The sequence below is a fragment of the Lontra canadensis genome, unplaced genomic scaffold (assembly GCF_010015895.1).
Source record: "Lontra canadensis isolate GAN:19392208 unplaced genomic scaffold, GSC_riverotter_1.0 scaffold100, whole genome shotgun sequence".
In the NCBI taxonomy this organism is placed as follows: Eukaryota; Metazoa; Chordata; class Mammalia; order Carnivora; family Mustelidae; genus Lontra; species Lontra canadensis.
In genome coordinates, this window is record NW_022631094.1 from 3,214,883 (window position 1) to 3,231,924 (window position 17,042).

Consider the following 17,042-nt stretch of genomic DNA (forward strand, 5'->3'; position numbering starts at 1 on the left):
CGAGCAACATATAAGCTGAAAATGTTGGTAATAATCCATGGGCCTAGGGGCCAAGAGACCTTGATTTTTTTTTTTTAAGCTCCCATCTCAATCATAACTAGCTGAGTATACCTGGGCAAGTAACTAAACTTTTGGGGGCTCAGTTATGTTCATCCAAAATACGTAGATCTAAGTTAGGTGATCACTAAAGCCCTTTTCAGCAAAGTGATGCAAGGATTTTATATTTTTTCTGAGAAATAAATCTCCAATCCAAAAGGCTGTCTGAGTAAGCTGGAAAGCCTGGACAAAGGTAAGGTGTAAATCTGGGCAAATACAATCTGAACTGGGGTTTATACTGTTTTTATACAGAAAACGAGGACTTCAGATGGCATTATAATTCAAAGTCTAATCAAATGCTAAGCAGAAATAAATAGAAATGACCATATTTCCCTAATCTCTATCAAGGTAGAAAGTGTTATGGTTCTAGGTCTACCGCCAGATAGGGTGTGGTAGTCAAGTCTGCAATTAACATGAAGATGGACAGCATGGTTTCATGGACAGATGACCAAACCTAGAAGCAGAAGCATTTCATAGAACCCCAAATTTTTAGGTCGGGAGGCATCCTTGGTGATTTCCTCCTACAACTTCACATTAAAGATGAAGAAACTTTCAACTGAGGTCACAAAGATAGATAATAATAGAAGGGGGGGAACCCACCCCCAAACCATTGAAATTTTAAATATAAAAAGAAACCGACCAAAGTTTTAGATTTAATATTATTTACAAGAAATAATTACACTTTTAATGTACCCACCAGTATGAATCAAGAGCTTAAAAAAAAAAAAAAAAACCACACACACCTCACATATATAGCACCTGACTAGGTGTCTAGGTATGGGAGAAGAGTCATGTGAGGGATGTGACTAAAAATTTATTCAGGATGCTTCTAAGGAAAAAGAGGAACCTGTAGATTTAAATTTAAGGAGGCAGCTTTTGTTCATATATGGACAAACTTTTAAACGAGATTCCAACTCTAGAATAACCTGACCTAGAAAATTGTTGAATCTCCCCTCCCTAAGGTATCTAGACAAAGGTCAGAAACTACCATTGTTTGTTAGTTGCTAACAATTCTCTGGAGTAAAGATTCAGGTGAAGTTAAGATGTTACCAGTCCACTTGGACAGGAAACTACGGTGAGGCACGCCAACACCTAGAATAGTTCAGGCTGTTGCCCCTTAAGTCATATTCCCACAGCTGAAGCAGACCAACGGATAATCAAAGTGGGAGTAGGTGAGGGTGACAGGTACTTAGAAAAAAATTAATAATCTGAAAATCCAGTTTGAGAAGACAGATTTAAGATCACTAAAATATACATTGTTTTGTTAGTAAAAAAACAAAATAAAAACCCAAAACCAAAACCAAAAAAACCCAATAAACCTAAACACCTATTATAAAAGATAACACTTGATTAGAAATTTCTTTGAGCAGTACATAAGTACATAGGCAGAAAATTATTTTAATACAGGAAAAGGTAACTTTAAAGAAATAAATATAAAATAAAACGACTTCAGAGAGTATTAAAGTATGATCCCCTAGCCAGTAAGCTTGAATGATAGTTTTGAGGTTCATAAGCACTTAACAGACACCCAGAAATCCAACCTGAAAAGAAAAATATGGTGTATTTCCTTAGATGGCCAAACATGAATTAATCTGAATTCATCTGGCTGCGAATTACGTGAATGTGAGATTATCTGTGGTCTAATCTTGCACTTCAGCACAAAACTATAGAACTATCAATTCTACTACTATGGGTGCTACTTCACATCCTGCTAAGGGTGTAATTTTGAATTGTGAAACACACTTGGATAAGGTCCTACGGATTTATAAACTCTAACCATGAAAATACTCAATGCTTGAATCTAGAGTTCCTTTGAAAACTGAATGTTACAAATTTTATGAAGTAGAATGTATTAAAGTAAGCTACAAATCCTGAGACATAGAAGTTATCATGCCAGCTACATATATTCTATTAATTTATGAAAATAAACCAAATCTTTATTAGAGATATGTGAGCTTAGGAAAATTACTTAGAACACTAATGAATCTCAGTGGGAACTGGGAATTCAAATCCTGAACATATAATGGTGGTTTAAAAATCACTTTTCTATTTAGTCTTTCTAAATTATAGCGTTCTAACTATGAGAAGTGTATTAATTCTGACATGTCATATCCCCTAAGCTTAAACACAAACAAATGAATAGTCACTGAACAAACACTAAATTTTCAAAGGTACTTTTATAGATTAAAAGAAAAAGAAAAGAACCAGTAGACTGTATTCGGAAACTGTCCCAATCACATATTAACTCAAGATTATTAAAATATAATACATACATAATTTGTTCATATGTACTAAAATCTAGTCCTAGAAATTCTAAATACACATATATTTAAATCTTCCCAAGTTCCTCAACATCGCGTCATTCTGCTGTGTGTTATCCAGATCAAGCACTCCAGCACCTGACTAACCAGGTTACCCGTCTGGCCACACTATGCAAAATGGCCAAGACTGGGAAGCAAGCAAAAAAATTCTGAGCACCAGAAGCTACAAGGTTGGTGTGTTAAAGTTCATGCCCTTTACTAAAAATAATGGGCTCTTGATATCCTCATTTAGAATTTCCTATTTGAAAATGAGAAAAAAATGGGCTCTTATAAGTGATATTTAGAAAAAGGAAAATCAGTCCAGACGGCATCACTATGACATAGCATATATATAAATAATAATATTTAAAATAATGACTAATAAAAAATGGCTAAATCAAAGTATTTGGCTTAAGCAGCAGACAAGTAAGTATGTATCAACTGACTCCTATCTCATATAGTGGTTAGGTTCTAAAGTCAGTATCGTAAAAATTAAGCCTTGAATATTCCTTTAGAGTCTCCCATGATGGGTGTATCTCTTTCAATAAGCACAGCAAAGACCGTTTTTCCTCTGGTATCAGACTAGATCAGGTTCTGTGGCTGAGTACCAGATGACATAAGTCAGGCTTGTATTTGGGGGCCATGCTATACAGAAAAATTTATCTTTAAAATTACAATTACACTGATGGAGGTGGTATGCCTAACCTCAGAATGAAGTAAAAATGGAGGCGCAGACACTCTGAGAGCAACAATAACAGATTCACTTCTGCCATTCCCAGAGTGGCCCACTCTGGACAACGTATTCTTGCAGTAGCATTGTACTCAGAACTCTGTATAACTTCTGAACTGTTAAAATTTTATTTTCTTCTCCAGGGACCTATAGCTGAATTCACTTAAGTTAAATGTACATATGATAGGGCCTCTACTATAATATACTTTGTAGAGCATAAAGAGAAAAGCTTTAGGTTTTCGGAATATTCACAAATAGGAAAGAATAAAGCATTACAAAATAGCAATCTGTAGGCATCTATTCTCTAAGTATACAAAAGATCTAGTAAAAATTAAGGGAAAACTGAAAACAATTACGTGCAACAAAAAAATTGATAAACCCACTCTTTAAAGGTTGTATCACATTATATGGGGGAGGACACGATTAAAAAGAAAATCACACCATTACTAAAAATTGTTTTTCAGCTAAACTTTTGTTAATACTACTAGTTCAATGTTCACTTTTTAATATTCTTTGGAAAATACAAATCAAGTAGTTTCATAATATCGATGTTTACTTATGTAGGACAGCAAAACAGTTTACATAAAAAAGATCATTAAAAGATCTCTATTTTTTTTTTTTTTTAAGATTTTACTTTTTAAAGTAATCTCTATACCCAACGTGGGGTATGAACTCACAGCCCAGAGATCAAGAGTCTCATGCTCCACTGACTGAGTTGACAAGCACCCCTAAAGTTCTCTACTTTAAGGGGCAAGAATATGGGGATTGATGAAACATGCCAGTTTTCTACAAGAAATCTCAAGGAATTTACACAGCTTAAATATCTACCAAGGAAAACATATCCCAAATTTACACTTTTAAAATCTCTGAACTCTCATACTGTATGAATCATCCATACCGAAAAGTGCTTTATTTTGATTTTTAAGACTGTAATAGCTAAGAGAAACTGACTCTCCAAAGTATACACTCTGAAGTTAATGGGACTATCCTAATCCATTAGGACTCGGGATAATTTAAATTATCTTCTAGTTGATTTCTGAAATGTGATTATTTTTCTTATGAGCTAAAGACTTAAGTTTCACAGAAGTACTTGTTTTCCAAACACAAAGTAAATTAGTTTATGGAAGCTTTTCTGGAGATCTTTAAGAATGAGCAGCACATTTTGTATTTATTGTAAGGTTTAACTAGAGCCTTACCAGATAATTAGGGTGACACAATAAATATCTTTATAGTCCCTTCAAAATCTGTGTTTAAATTACCTTTACAAAAATCTGTGGTAACATAATTTTAACAGTGAATTTCTGTAGCCTACATGCCTCAAATAACACAGATCTACGCTTTCAAAGAGAAAACTAAAATTTTAAGAATATTTAAAAACAGCATTTATTTTAGAAACATTTCACAATGTAGTCATAATGCTAAAGTAGATGTTATCTGGAAATGTTTCCAAAATTATAATAATCCTAAAAAATTAGAATAATTCTTTAAGTATTGTTCCCTGAAAAATTAGTTTCTTTCATAAATTATTCTGCATTACTGTCAGCGGATAACGCTTTTACATATCTCCTAACTTGCTGGTCTACTTTTAAACAGTTTAAATAAAAGACTAGATTAGTGTCCAAGCATAAAATAGTCATAATTAATGGCCCATTTTCTTTTCGTACTCTTTGAAAATATAGCAGCTGAATTGTGGGTTCACAGACTGTATCCAGGAAACAAATGTCATACATTAACTAGTAATAAATCACCTTTGCATGTGGGTGTATTTAAGTGAAAACACATGTACAAACAGAATTCAAATAGATACTTAACCTAGGTCCTTTTTTTCTCATTATTTTGAGAGAAAGGAACTTTTAGCCTTAATATAATAAACCACATATTCAGAAAATGGATGAACCTGACATTTCTATAGAAATGTACACCATAACAAATAAACATACCAAAATGTGCTGAACCACTGCTACTTTTACTTTGCGTGGAGGTACTGCATGTCTGGGTCCCGGGTTGTGCTGTTCCTGTTCGATTTATACTCCTATATAATTTTCTACAGGAGAGTTCATCATTGTCACTGTCATGTAGGGATGGTGTCCGAGGCCTAAAATGCCGCCATCTACATGATTTGATATTGACTAGTATCTGACTGAGGTCTTTAGAGAAAGATTTGTCCGAGGTATTTGTTTCTGAGGTATTGGCAAACTGATTGACTGGAGAATGTTGTGGAGAGGAAAGCATTTCCAAATCCAGATGGCGAAACATACTGTCATAGTCTGAGTGAGCTCTGTCCAGTAAGACCCTGTTAAAAATAAGGCAGGAACATATATGTAAAAATTCAAAAATTATATAAAAAAGACCCTCCCAATTCCCCAAAGCCATAAGCTGTAAATTTGATTATTTCAGCATTTGGCCCTATAATAGCTACATTCTCAAATTTTTTTTGTAAATTCTCAATTTCTGATAAAAGTTCTTTTACTTTATAATGATCTGACTAAATAACAGAGTAATTCACCTTAAAGAATAAGGTACACTATTCATTTTACATTAGCAAGTGCCTTCTAACAGTTCCTGAGTTGGTCTATCAGTAGAAGTTACTGATAAAACATGAGATTATTTTTCTTTCCAAACTGCTTCTGAACCAAAGATTTTTATTTCCATTACAAAGCACCAAAACACTTTCCAAATATCTGTTCTCTATTAAGCAAAACTTTTTTTTTTTTTTTTTGCAGGGTTTCTGAAAACACCCTGATATTATGTTCTGCCTTTTTTTTTTTTCACCTACATGAGAGTATCTTTCTGTTTTTCACTTTCATGTGCTCTGTAATTCCTTCCTGCCTCCCACACAAATTCTCACATAAAGGCATACAGAGGTACAGGAGTTCTATCATGTTTAAACAAAAGAAGAAGAGTAATAAGATCCTGATAAACTGGGATGCCAAAGTCAGGTCATGCATGGATCCTGGAGCCTTTTTTTTTTTTTAAAGATTTTATTTATTTATTTGAGACAAGGAGAGAGAGAGACATACACAGCATGCAGGGGGAGCGGTGTGGGGGGGAGACAGAGTATCTCAAGCAGACTCCGTGCTGAGCCCTGAGTGTGCAGCCCCATGTAGGGTTCCACCTCACGACCCAGCAATTATGACCTGAGCTGAAACCGAGAGTCAGACTCCCAACCAACTGAGACACCCAAGCGCCACATTCTAGAGCCTTTTCACTGAGGATTTAAACAACTTAGTGTACTAGTTACATGACATTTCTTAGCTTATTCAACCCTTTGTCCTAATATCTCCCAGAACTTCTGAAACAACTTTCTGCAGTTTCTTTAAGCATTTCAGTCAAAAATCAGTTAAGAATAGAAAATGGAAACCAATGAGCATATTTAGAAGGATTCCCTCTCTTTAAGCTCTAGATTTGATTACCCTACTGTCTATGTCCCTACTGTCCCTATGCTAGGAATACAGAAATACTTACCTTCCACCACGCCCAACCCGTCTTCGTGCAAATCCAATACACCTTTGGGGTACGGTGAGGGTAGTTAAGCAGTATCTATATCGTACATCCCCTAATCCTCCATCTTTAGGACTAGTCCAAGGCCAGTTGCCAGTTTGGTCTAAATGAGGCTAAAAAAAAAAAAAAAAAAAAAATCCAAATTATTTTAGTTTGTCAGTTAAAGGTGAACAGTTTGTTATTTAAAAAGAGAACTTGAAACTTACAGCATAGTACTGACAGCCTGCTTTCCTACGGAAAGCAAAAGGACCATCGGGATCATTGTCTTCTTCAGCTTCCGAAGAGCCAGACAAAACCTTTAAAATAAAGTGAAGTGAGTCAAAACGTGTGACTTCCTCCATTTCTCCTCTATACTCACAGAGAAATTTGTTATCTTTACCTGGGAGAGAGGTTCTTCATCTGAGCTGGGAAAGTCATACTGATTTAAATCTTTAGCATTAAAGACTGGCAGTGCAGCAGGACTCGTCTGTTGAGGAGTAGCAGCAGCAGACGATGGTAAGACTTTGGGCTTCTTTTCATATTTACGTTTAGGTCGGATAAGATCGGCCTTATCTTGCTGCAATAAAGTCATATATGAATCAAAACTAGAAACCATGTTCAACAAACCTGTAGTTTGGGTTAAGTTTTAAAAAAAGAAGTTTAGAGCTGAGGGTGGTTGGGTTATGGACATTGGGGAGGGTATGTGATGTGGTGAGTGCTGGGCAATGTGTAAGCCTGACGATTCACAGACCTGTACCCCTGGGGCAAATAATACATTACACGTTAATAAAAATAATGAATTAAAAAAATAAGAAAAATTAAAAAAAAGAAGAAGTTTAGAGCTATAATGAAGTCATTCATACTCAGAAGACATGTAAAATGCTTATGTTTTGTCATCTTGTATTGTAAAATCTTACAGGTTGATCTCTGTGAAACATGGGTAATGTTCCTACAACCTAAACATAATCTCATAAAATATTTTGTTGCAGTTGAAGTAAAAGAAGAGAATAGAAGTTCTTCAGCTTCTGAGATCCTGTAACTGCAGTTAGTAATTTCCATTGGCTCCTGTACCATTTTCTTAATTTTCTATTAAAATTCTAGGAGAGAATTAAAAAAAGGGGACCTAGTCTTTATTCTAAAGAGTAATAAATCAAATTTGGGAAAATAATAATGCAAGTAATTTTACATATACATAAAGCAAATCTCAGATAACTTATAATGTGGAGGTGTTATGGGAAAAAAAAAGAGTAAGGAATTGGTAGCTAAATAATAATGGCTTTCTGGAGTGAATCTGGACAGTTTTAGGTGATAAAGAGATGAAATCATGAAATAGGGACAACACAAGGATAAAATACAGAAGCAAGAGTGACTGAGCTGATGAACACAGTGCTTGTTAGAAATATGTATGCAGGGCGCCTGGGTGGCTCAGTGGTTAAGCCTCTGCCTTCAGCTCACTCAGGTCATGATCTCAGGGTCCTGGGATCGAGTACCGCATCGAGCTCTCTGCTCAGCGGAGAGCTTGCTTCCTTCTCTCTCTCTCTGCCTACTTGTGATCTCTGTCAAATAAATAAATAAATAAAATCTTCTAAAAAAAAAAAAAAAAGAAAGAAAGAAGAAAATATGTATGCAGGTGACAGACAGCAAACAAAGGCTAGAAGAAGTATGAAGTATGCACAAGGCAAGAAAGGTTAGAGGCAAAAATGATACTTGCTGGGAAGAAAAAGATCATGGGAAGTTATCATGGTTATATACATATGCCAAATATTTGTATCAAGTTTTAGGTAGTTTATGGCATTATGGTTCTTTTTGGAAAAAGTAAATTATTGAAAAGTTCATCTATATGGTATCTATCTTTACAATTCCTACTGGTGCATCGTTCTGCCCTGAATCAAAAGCTGACTTTGCAGCATATTTCATGGTAGGGTTTATATGTATTTTTCTTTTTCACTCTAATGATAAAATGCCATTCTGTTATCAGCTACTATTATCACAAAAATGTTTATCACCTTATTTGCTTTGAATTCCTTCACATCCATTGCTTCTTGATGTTTAAATTGACTGCTATTAGTAATAGGGATGATGGGGATGGCATAAGTAGGTTTCATTGGCTGTCTCTGTGCCATAACCTCGGACACGATCTCTCCATTGTAGTCACCCAAATTATACCTGAAATAATAAAAAAGAAAGCTACAAAAGTTAAAGTTAGTTCTGTAAATTCTTAGGACTTTCAACACCTAACTGAGATGTGATTATAAATACCAAGTATAATTAAGGTAAGATTAAACTCTGACAATTTGCTGAATGCTTATTAAAAATAAAGATTATATAATCTTTTTGTCTTTTTCTGTTTCGTTTTTGGCTTATAGCTTTATCTTTGCACCATGAATATATGACTATGGGAAAAAACAAAGGTTCGAATTTTAACTGAACAATTTTGGTGAAAAATTTGGTGGAGATGCTGAAATTAATGCCTAAAATGGTGCTGAGGAACTTTCTGGTAATTTGAATTATTTGTGCCCTAAAACTAATTTTCCTAAAATGAATTATGAGAAACTTAATAGTGGTTTTCTTTGGAGATACTGACTAGGATATAGGAGAGTGAGGCTTGAAATTTTCACTGTGTACATTGACAAATGGATGAATGTTAAGACTATGGGACTTTTCCCCTCCCTTCTTTTTACTTCTGTTGAAAATCCCAGCATGTGTTAAAAAAAAAAAAGAAAAAATCAGTACCATCTAGAGAGTAAATTAAAAACTTTAGAATTGACAAATGTCCTCTCCCTTCCAGCCTTGTTCTCAACTCAAATGAAGACAAAAGAATAAGAGTATACCTGCCATATTTTAATTTTACTGAACCCAATCAATTTTAATGAAAATAAAGAGAAACACATGTAAAATTATCCAAAGTGTATCATATTGCACATATAACAGTCTCTACTTATTATTAAAGGAAGGTATTTTCTAGGGTTAATTGCTTAAGTACGATACCTTAATACACAAAATGCTAATGGTACCATACTTCCTGACCATATTAAAGTATACTTTACCTCTTTTCCATAATTTCCAGTGTTAAGTGCAATAGTTCCCTTTTACTCTTTTCTCTTCTTTTTATCATCTCTAGAATAGTAACAGCCCGACTCAGATCTCGACGCAGTTTAAGCATTTTTTCATAAGAGGCTTCATCATTCTTGCGATTCTGCAAATATGAAGTTGCTTTTTGTCAATAACATTTCCAACTAGTGGCATTCTGAACACAGCTACTAATATATAAGAATACATATATTTGTATGGCTGGTTAGAATTTAAAGACACTGAAAGGGAATATGGATCACCAGCAAATCAGTTTTATATTTGATTTTTAAAGAGTTTAACATTAAAATTTATCATTGATAGCTGTGCAATGAATCCTAAGGTTGATTCATTTTAAATTAATACTTCTCTCATTATTTTGTATAGACAGTGTATTTAAATATAAATTAAAATACAACCTTCCAATGCAGAGATATTCATAAGTATAAATAATTTTTCTTACATCAAAAAAAAAAATTACAAAAAAAGTTTTCTAAATTCACTTACTTTTCGAGTCTGCATTTTTTCAGTACGTCTTCTAAAAGCCACATAAGGATCATTTGTGCTGGAACCATCTCGCTTTTCTTGTTTTACTGATGGGATAAGAGATGGCCCCCGACAGTTTTTTCTCTTTTTAATCCAGTATTCATAAACTTCTCTAATTAATTCATCGTCTTCTTTTAGCAGCAGCTTGGCTTCCTGCAGACTGACTGGCTAAATGTAAAATCATTATGTCATTTTCATATAAGGTTCAAAAGTACTTCAAACTTTAATGACAATAATCAAAATAACAACTGTATCAACAACAGCAAACGTGGAGTGCCTTATACATGTCAGTCACTGACACTTTATATACATTAGTTTAGTTAATTTTCACGTTTCATGTTTATCATCTCTATTTTACAGAAGGGAAAACTGAGGCACAGAGACTTTTTTTTAGACTTCTTGCTCAAGATTATACAGGTTAGTACTGGGCAGAAATGGGATGTGAATTCATGCTTGTTAATTCCAGAGTCTGCTCACTTATCCTCACCCCCACATTATCCTGTTTCCATATATATGGAAACACATACTTATATATACAGTGAAGTTGTACCTGCTGACCACTGCCTTTTTCTAGACGGTCAATCATCTCCTCAAATTGCAATGGGCAGATGTCCATTTTCTTTTTCAGTTTATTCACAAATACTTCATCTTCAGAATCCAAATCATAATCAGGCTGTTCAGCATCCAAACTAAAAGCTGACAGAAGAAACCATAAGCAATCATTTACTATGTGAATCCACTGACAAAAAACCTCTCAACAGATGTCTGGATAAGAACAAAATCCAGACTTTCTAAAGAAAGAAGAAAGTTATGCTTCCCACATTTAAAGTTACTGTTAATAGACATACAGTCATAAAAGACAATGGATGTGACCCCTTCTCCCATCTCAGAAACAAATAAACTAGAAGCCCATTATTAAGAACATAAAGAGATTATTAAATATACTGGATTCAGCTGTATGAAAATTTGATAGCTAAAAATGATAAAATAACAGCGATTTCATATGGTTTGATATAATATAAAAGGTCTTCAAATAAGATTGTTTCTTGGATATTTAAATCCTACTTAACAGATTATATAACTACTTTACCAAATGCTTAGGGAATAGTATTTAAAGCTGAAGTGTTAGAAGCCACTGCCAATAACAGTAATAGCTATCTCTCAATGTGTGCACTTCTGCTAAGAGGGCTTGTATTAGCATGACAATCATTGTTATGGTGACAGAAATGTGATGTATTTCTTATATTTGTTAAGATTTGAAAAAAAGGCCAAGAACCACTGCTCTAAACTGTATTATCAAATGCCAATTATGTATCAAAATTAAACTAGGCTAATAATAAGTAAACTATTAAACAGCTTGATATCAAAATGTCTCACACCTTTCCCTAATATCTCTTAACTTCCCATCATCTCAGAATCCAAATCCTTAGCATTGTATGAGGACTTTTTTGACTTCATCTCTCCAGTCTCATCAGTACTCTTTGAGGTAGCAGTATCAAATTTCATATATTTCTTTTCTTTTCTTTCTATTAAGTAATTTCTACACCAGCAGGGGGCTTGAACTCACAACCCCGAGGATCAAGAGCCATGTGCTCTACCAACTGCGCCAGTCAGGCGCCCCTCAAATTTCACCTATTACATACAGCATGCTATTTATTTCATGTCTTTAGGCCTTTACATTGGCTGTTTTCTGCCTGCCCACCTACCAAATGACTGCAAATAGCCTGACTTCAAGTCCTGTGGTATTCCTTCCCAACTGCCTCCAATTAGGAAGTGGTTCCCAGTCACTTTTATCTTTTATTGATGCTATGAACCCTCTCCCAGAAAAAGACTGTGTGAACATGTAACATTCTGCATAAATTACAAGGCATTCAAATATCCCTAAAAACTGTGGCACCAAGGTTAAATATTCCTATTCTAGATCGATGCCCTTCTTTTGTACTATTTTCTATATATACTTTATAATCTACTTGATAAATATTAGAATATGAGGGAGCTCCTTGAGAAGAGGCATTGTGACTTATTTATCTCTGCAAAGACAATAAACATGTTCATCTTGTATGCCAAATGTGTTTGCAGTACTCTACTGAAAAGCATTCTGATACTGCCTCTATTAACGTGGGGAGGAGGGAAGCCCTCAAAAAATATGCACTCATCCATTAGTGATATTTGTGATAGGTACAAAAGGGGACCCTTTGGCTACCTCAAACCTGCCCTCCCTGCTTCAAGTTTAACAAGGTATCTGGCCTACAGGAATCCAATAAATATTTGTGGAATTGAACATATTATATCATTGTTCATTTTCTACTTTGACCTATATTACACTTCTGTTACTATTCCTAATTAAACTATTTAGATTCCTTCATGAAAATCTCTAACACCTCCACATCCATGTTTCTTACACCCATACGCCCTCCAATGACTTTCCATGATCTGTTTTTTCTGTTATTGCAATGTAAACAGAGCTTCTGCAGATCCTAAAGTAGATTTAAATACTGTTTGTGAAATCAAAACACTTGTTTTTTTGGGTCCCTAACCAAAACAATTCATATCTGCATTGTTCAACAGAGTAACCATTAGCTAATTTAAATCAATTAAATTAAAATTGTACCTCAGTCACCTTAGCCACACTTCAGTATTAAATAGCTACATGTGGCTAGTGCTGCACCAGAAAGCACAAATTATAAGACATTTCTATCATCATTTAAAGTTCTATTAAACAGTGGTGATCCTGACAACCCAGAGAGCCAAACCGATAGGGACCATCTAGCATTGTTCTGCTTCTTAAGGGCATATTTTATATATGTTTAGGGCCTTATTTATATATTACTTGGTATTTTCCACTATAAATTTTTTCAGATCAAATTATACTACAAAACTTAATTATTCACAGAACAAGCTAACCTAATAGCGCCTTATCTGACATATACTGTATCACGAATGACAAGTCACATCCAACATACTGGAGAAGGCAATCAAGACTGGAAAGGAAGATCCCTAGGTTAGGGAGCTCAGTGTCTTTTCTAAGGAAAGTTAACAAGCACCTGAGGGTCAGACTGCTCTCACCTCTGCAAGAAGCTTTCCTTTTACAGATGTGCAAACACATGTAAGATCTTAAAATATGAGAACCAAATCTTGTTTAGACATAAAAATACTAAAGCCCCAGAAAAATGCTAACATGTAAAATTCACTTTAGGATTTCATTTGACCAAAAAAACCAGAGCCAATGATGAAAGTGTAATTTAGCTTCAGCCCAACCTGCCCCTTCCAAATAACAGCTCAAATGCAGCTGATAAAGATGTAACATAGCTATCATGCTCCTAGAAAGAGGAGAATCTTCAAATTTTCTGGGTCATGTTACTCAGTGTGTTCAAAGTAGAAAACAGGGTCTACAGAGAAATAGGCAAATGGATTGCATCTTGTAATTAAGTTCTATCAATTAAAATGTGACCTAGCTAGCCAATAATTGTTTAAGAACAGGAGCCATAATATAGAAGCTAACTCTTTTAAAAATATTTTGATAGGGATAAACCCAGATATGTGTATGGTTAAACAAAATACATAGAGGAGAATGTATCTCCTCCATATATGGAGGAGAAAATACAGTAGAAAATAATTCTAAGCAAAAAGAACACAACAGTACATACATATAAGTTGATTGTTTTTATTATTTTTATGTATTTATTTATTTGAGAGAGAGAGAGAGAGAGAGAACACAAGCGGGGGAACAGCATAGGTTGAGAGAGAGAAAAGCAGGCTCCCTGCTGAGCACAGAGCCCGATGCGAGGCTCGATCCCAGAACCCTGGGAGCATGACCTGAGCTGAAGGCAAATGCTGAACCATCTAGGCCCCCCAGGAGCCCCTAAACTGATTATTTTTAAAGAAGATAGAATATTACACAACACAGTCCTTGCCCTTATGTTTAGAGTCAAGTAGCACAGATGAAATGTATATAAATATTTATGTAACAAATGACATATGTAGCTCAGACTCAGTATGTATGTCTATAACACCAACAGTGGAAGGATATTTGGGCCCTGAAATGGCACCAATTGTGAATTAGAAATAAAATGTAATCCCTGGAACATATCCATAGCCTTTCTTTGTCTTTTAAGACACTGATGTTTTGAAGAATATAGCCCTCTCCTCAGAACATTATTATTATTCCCATTATGATCAGACTATGCATTCTTAGATGGCATACTGCATACTCAACTTTCTTAGACCTTCTCATGGTATCACGTCTAGAGGCACACCGTGTTCATCTGTTCCTCACAAGTAATGATAATCTTCATTGCCAGTCGAGAAATTACCTAATTGTTTCACTGCATAACTATTGTTTGTTGCCCCCTCCTTGTAACTGATGAACATTTGGAAGGAAGAGCTTAAGATCATGCAAATATCCTGTTCCTCATCAAAATTTCCTCTTATATTGAGAACACGCTGATGAATCTTAAACAATTCCATCTTGGTCACAATAATTGCAAAAATGATCTTCCAATTCCAGTAATCTCTTCATATTATACCACTCAGCTTTTGGCTTTGTACTACAGAAGTGGCATGAGATTACTCTTCACCATTTTTTATTATCAGTATGGACACCTGAATTCTTCCATTTTTCAATGCTTTACAATTCATTATTATGTTTAATTATCCTGTTGCTTAAATTGTCCCAGAACCAGCCAGTGGAAGAAATTCCTATGTCCTTGTGATATGCCCATCATTTTTTTTTAAATGGTTAATTTCTGACATAATAAGAAGTTCCAGGTTCATCTCCCCCCACCCCCGCCCCCAGGTTCATCTTGCACCTCCCCTTCCACAGTCCTGGAATTAGCCATTACTCCAGATTATTGGTCCTATTTAATGGAGAATGGATTAAAGAAGAGGTGCTAGGTGTGCTCATTGCTACTGAATAATCTTGCTTCTTGGCTCTTCCAGTTGACAGAGCTACAAATGTGTGTGTGTGTAAGTGTATATATACATACATGTATGTGTATGTATATACACATATGTGTATATATATGTATATACATACACATACATGTATGTATATATCTCCACACACAGGCATATATACATATATAAATGTACATCAAGATTACCTTTTAAAAAAAGGCTTCCTTTCAGGATTAACAGGAGAGCCTGGAAACCCAAATGCAAAAAGCAGGGGGTAAAAAAATTACTCCCGTCTATTCTGTTCAGAATTGTTTTGTCCTTTCTTTCAGTATAAATAGGAAAGAAGTCCTATCTGTATAATCTAGAAGCCTTACAGATCAGCAGCAAAAGAGAAACAACATTACATGATCCTTGGGATCAGGAGATGCTGAGTGCCAAGCACTCAGTGAAATAGCTTACAAAGTACCCAAACTCTGGAACTAAAGAAGGGGATAATGGTTATAAATATGGGTTTCTTCCTTCAAAGCTCTGACTGGATAAAAGGGAGAAAATTATGATCTCTTCCCTAAGTCCCTAAGTCAGTTGAAGATAAGGACTGAGTTGAACTTTTCCAAACTAATGTTCAATGAAGAGTTAATAGAGAACATGTAATAAATAAAACTGAAAAATGCTGGGTTAAAAAAAATTTTTTTAAGCCACATGACTTCTAGAGCCTATAAATATAAATATCATAAATATGATAATATGCCTTATGACTCAGGGGGCAGGTAAGGGAATAAAATATGCAATCATTCTCAAACATGTTTGACCATTGCTTTTTTTTTAGAGAATAGTAATTATCACTTTTTTAAAAACTCCCATGGAGGGACGCCTGGGTGGCTCAGTTGGTTAAGTGGCTGCCTTCGGCTCAGGTCATGATCCCAGAGTCCTGGGATCGAGTCCCACATCGGGCTCCTTGCTCAGCAGGGAGCCTGCTTCTCGCTCTGCCTCTGCCTGCCACTCTATCTGCCTGTGCTCACTCTCACGCGCTCTCTCTCTCTCTCTCTCTCTGACAAAAAAAAAAAAAAAAAAAAAAAAAAATCTTTAAAAAAAAAAAAAAAAACTCCCATGGAGAGTTTGTGTAACATTAGCTTAAGAGATTTACACAATAGAAATTCGGGAAACTAAAATAAACCAGTCCATATATATAATTCAGGTAACATATACTTTGTAAGTAATTCACTAGACCACCTGGCAGACAAAATTCAATTTTAACTTTGCAGAAATCTATACTCTAATAATTTTTTATTTATTGTAGTGTATTAAAAGCCAATACCAACTTTTAAAGAATTAACATAAATCTTACACAATTTCTTCTAGAACACAGAATAAGAGAACACTTTCCAACCTGTTTTATGGGGCCACTATCACTGATACTAAAACCAAATAATACAGAACATGCACATATGCACACACACATGTACATAGCCAAACAATCTCTCATGAACCTAGATGCAAAATTCAATAAAATAAAACAAATAAAATCCTCCCCAACAAGGTATAAAAAAACAAAACAAAAAAACCCACTACAGTCAAGTGAGATTTATTCCAGGTATGTGAGGTTGGTTCAGTATCTGAAAATCAACCAGTGTAACTTAACGTATCAACAGGCTAAAGAAGAAAAATCACATGATGTTATCCATTGATGTAAAAAAAGTATTTGACAAAATTGAACACCGATTCATGATAACTCTCGGTACATTAAGAATAAAAAACCCAATCTATAAACCAGATCTCAGCAAAAAAACCTTTTGCTCTGTGAGAGACTCTGTTAAGAGGATGAAAAGACACATTATACACTGGGAGAAAAGATTTCCAAATCACACATATGACAATCTCATAAAAAGCAAATACAAAAAAACCTACAGGTAATATAATACATAATG

General features: G+C 34.8%; 1 protein-coding gene across 4 annotated transcripts in view; it reads right to left on the minus strand.

The window, feature by feature from the left end:
- The window catches only part of EPC1 (enhancer of polycomb homolog 1), an 88,279-nt gene that overhangs the window by 7,277 nt on the left and 63,960 nt on the right, over positions 1–17,042 (minus strand). For all 4 annotated transcript variants that reach the window (XM_032837847.1, XM_032837845.1, XM_032837849.1 and 1 more), the window contains 8 exons: positions 10,772–10,917; positions 10,183–10,389; positions 9,654–9,802; positions 8,613–8,772; positions 7,007–7,183; positions 6,834–6,923; positions 6,592–6,740; positions 5,067–5,419 (listed from right to left, as the gene is read on the minus strand). In XM_032837847.1, coding sequence (XP_032693738.1) covers positions 5,067–5,419; positions 6,592–6,740; positions 6,834–6,923; positions 7,007–7,183; positions 8,613–8,772; positions 9,654–9,802; positions 10,183–10,389; positions 10,772–10,917 — 1,431 coding nt within the window. The remainder of the gene's footprint in view (positions 1–5,066; positions 5,420–6,591; positions 6,741–6,833; positions 6,924–7,006; positions 7,184–8,612; positions 8,773–9,653; positions 9,803–10,182; positions 10,390–10,771; positions 10,918–17,042) is intronic.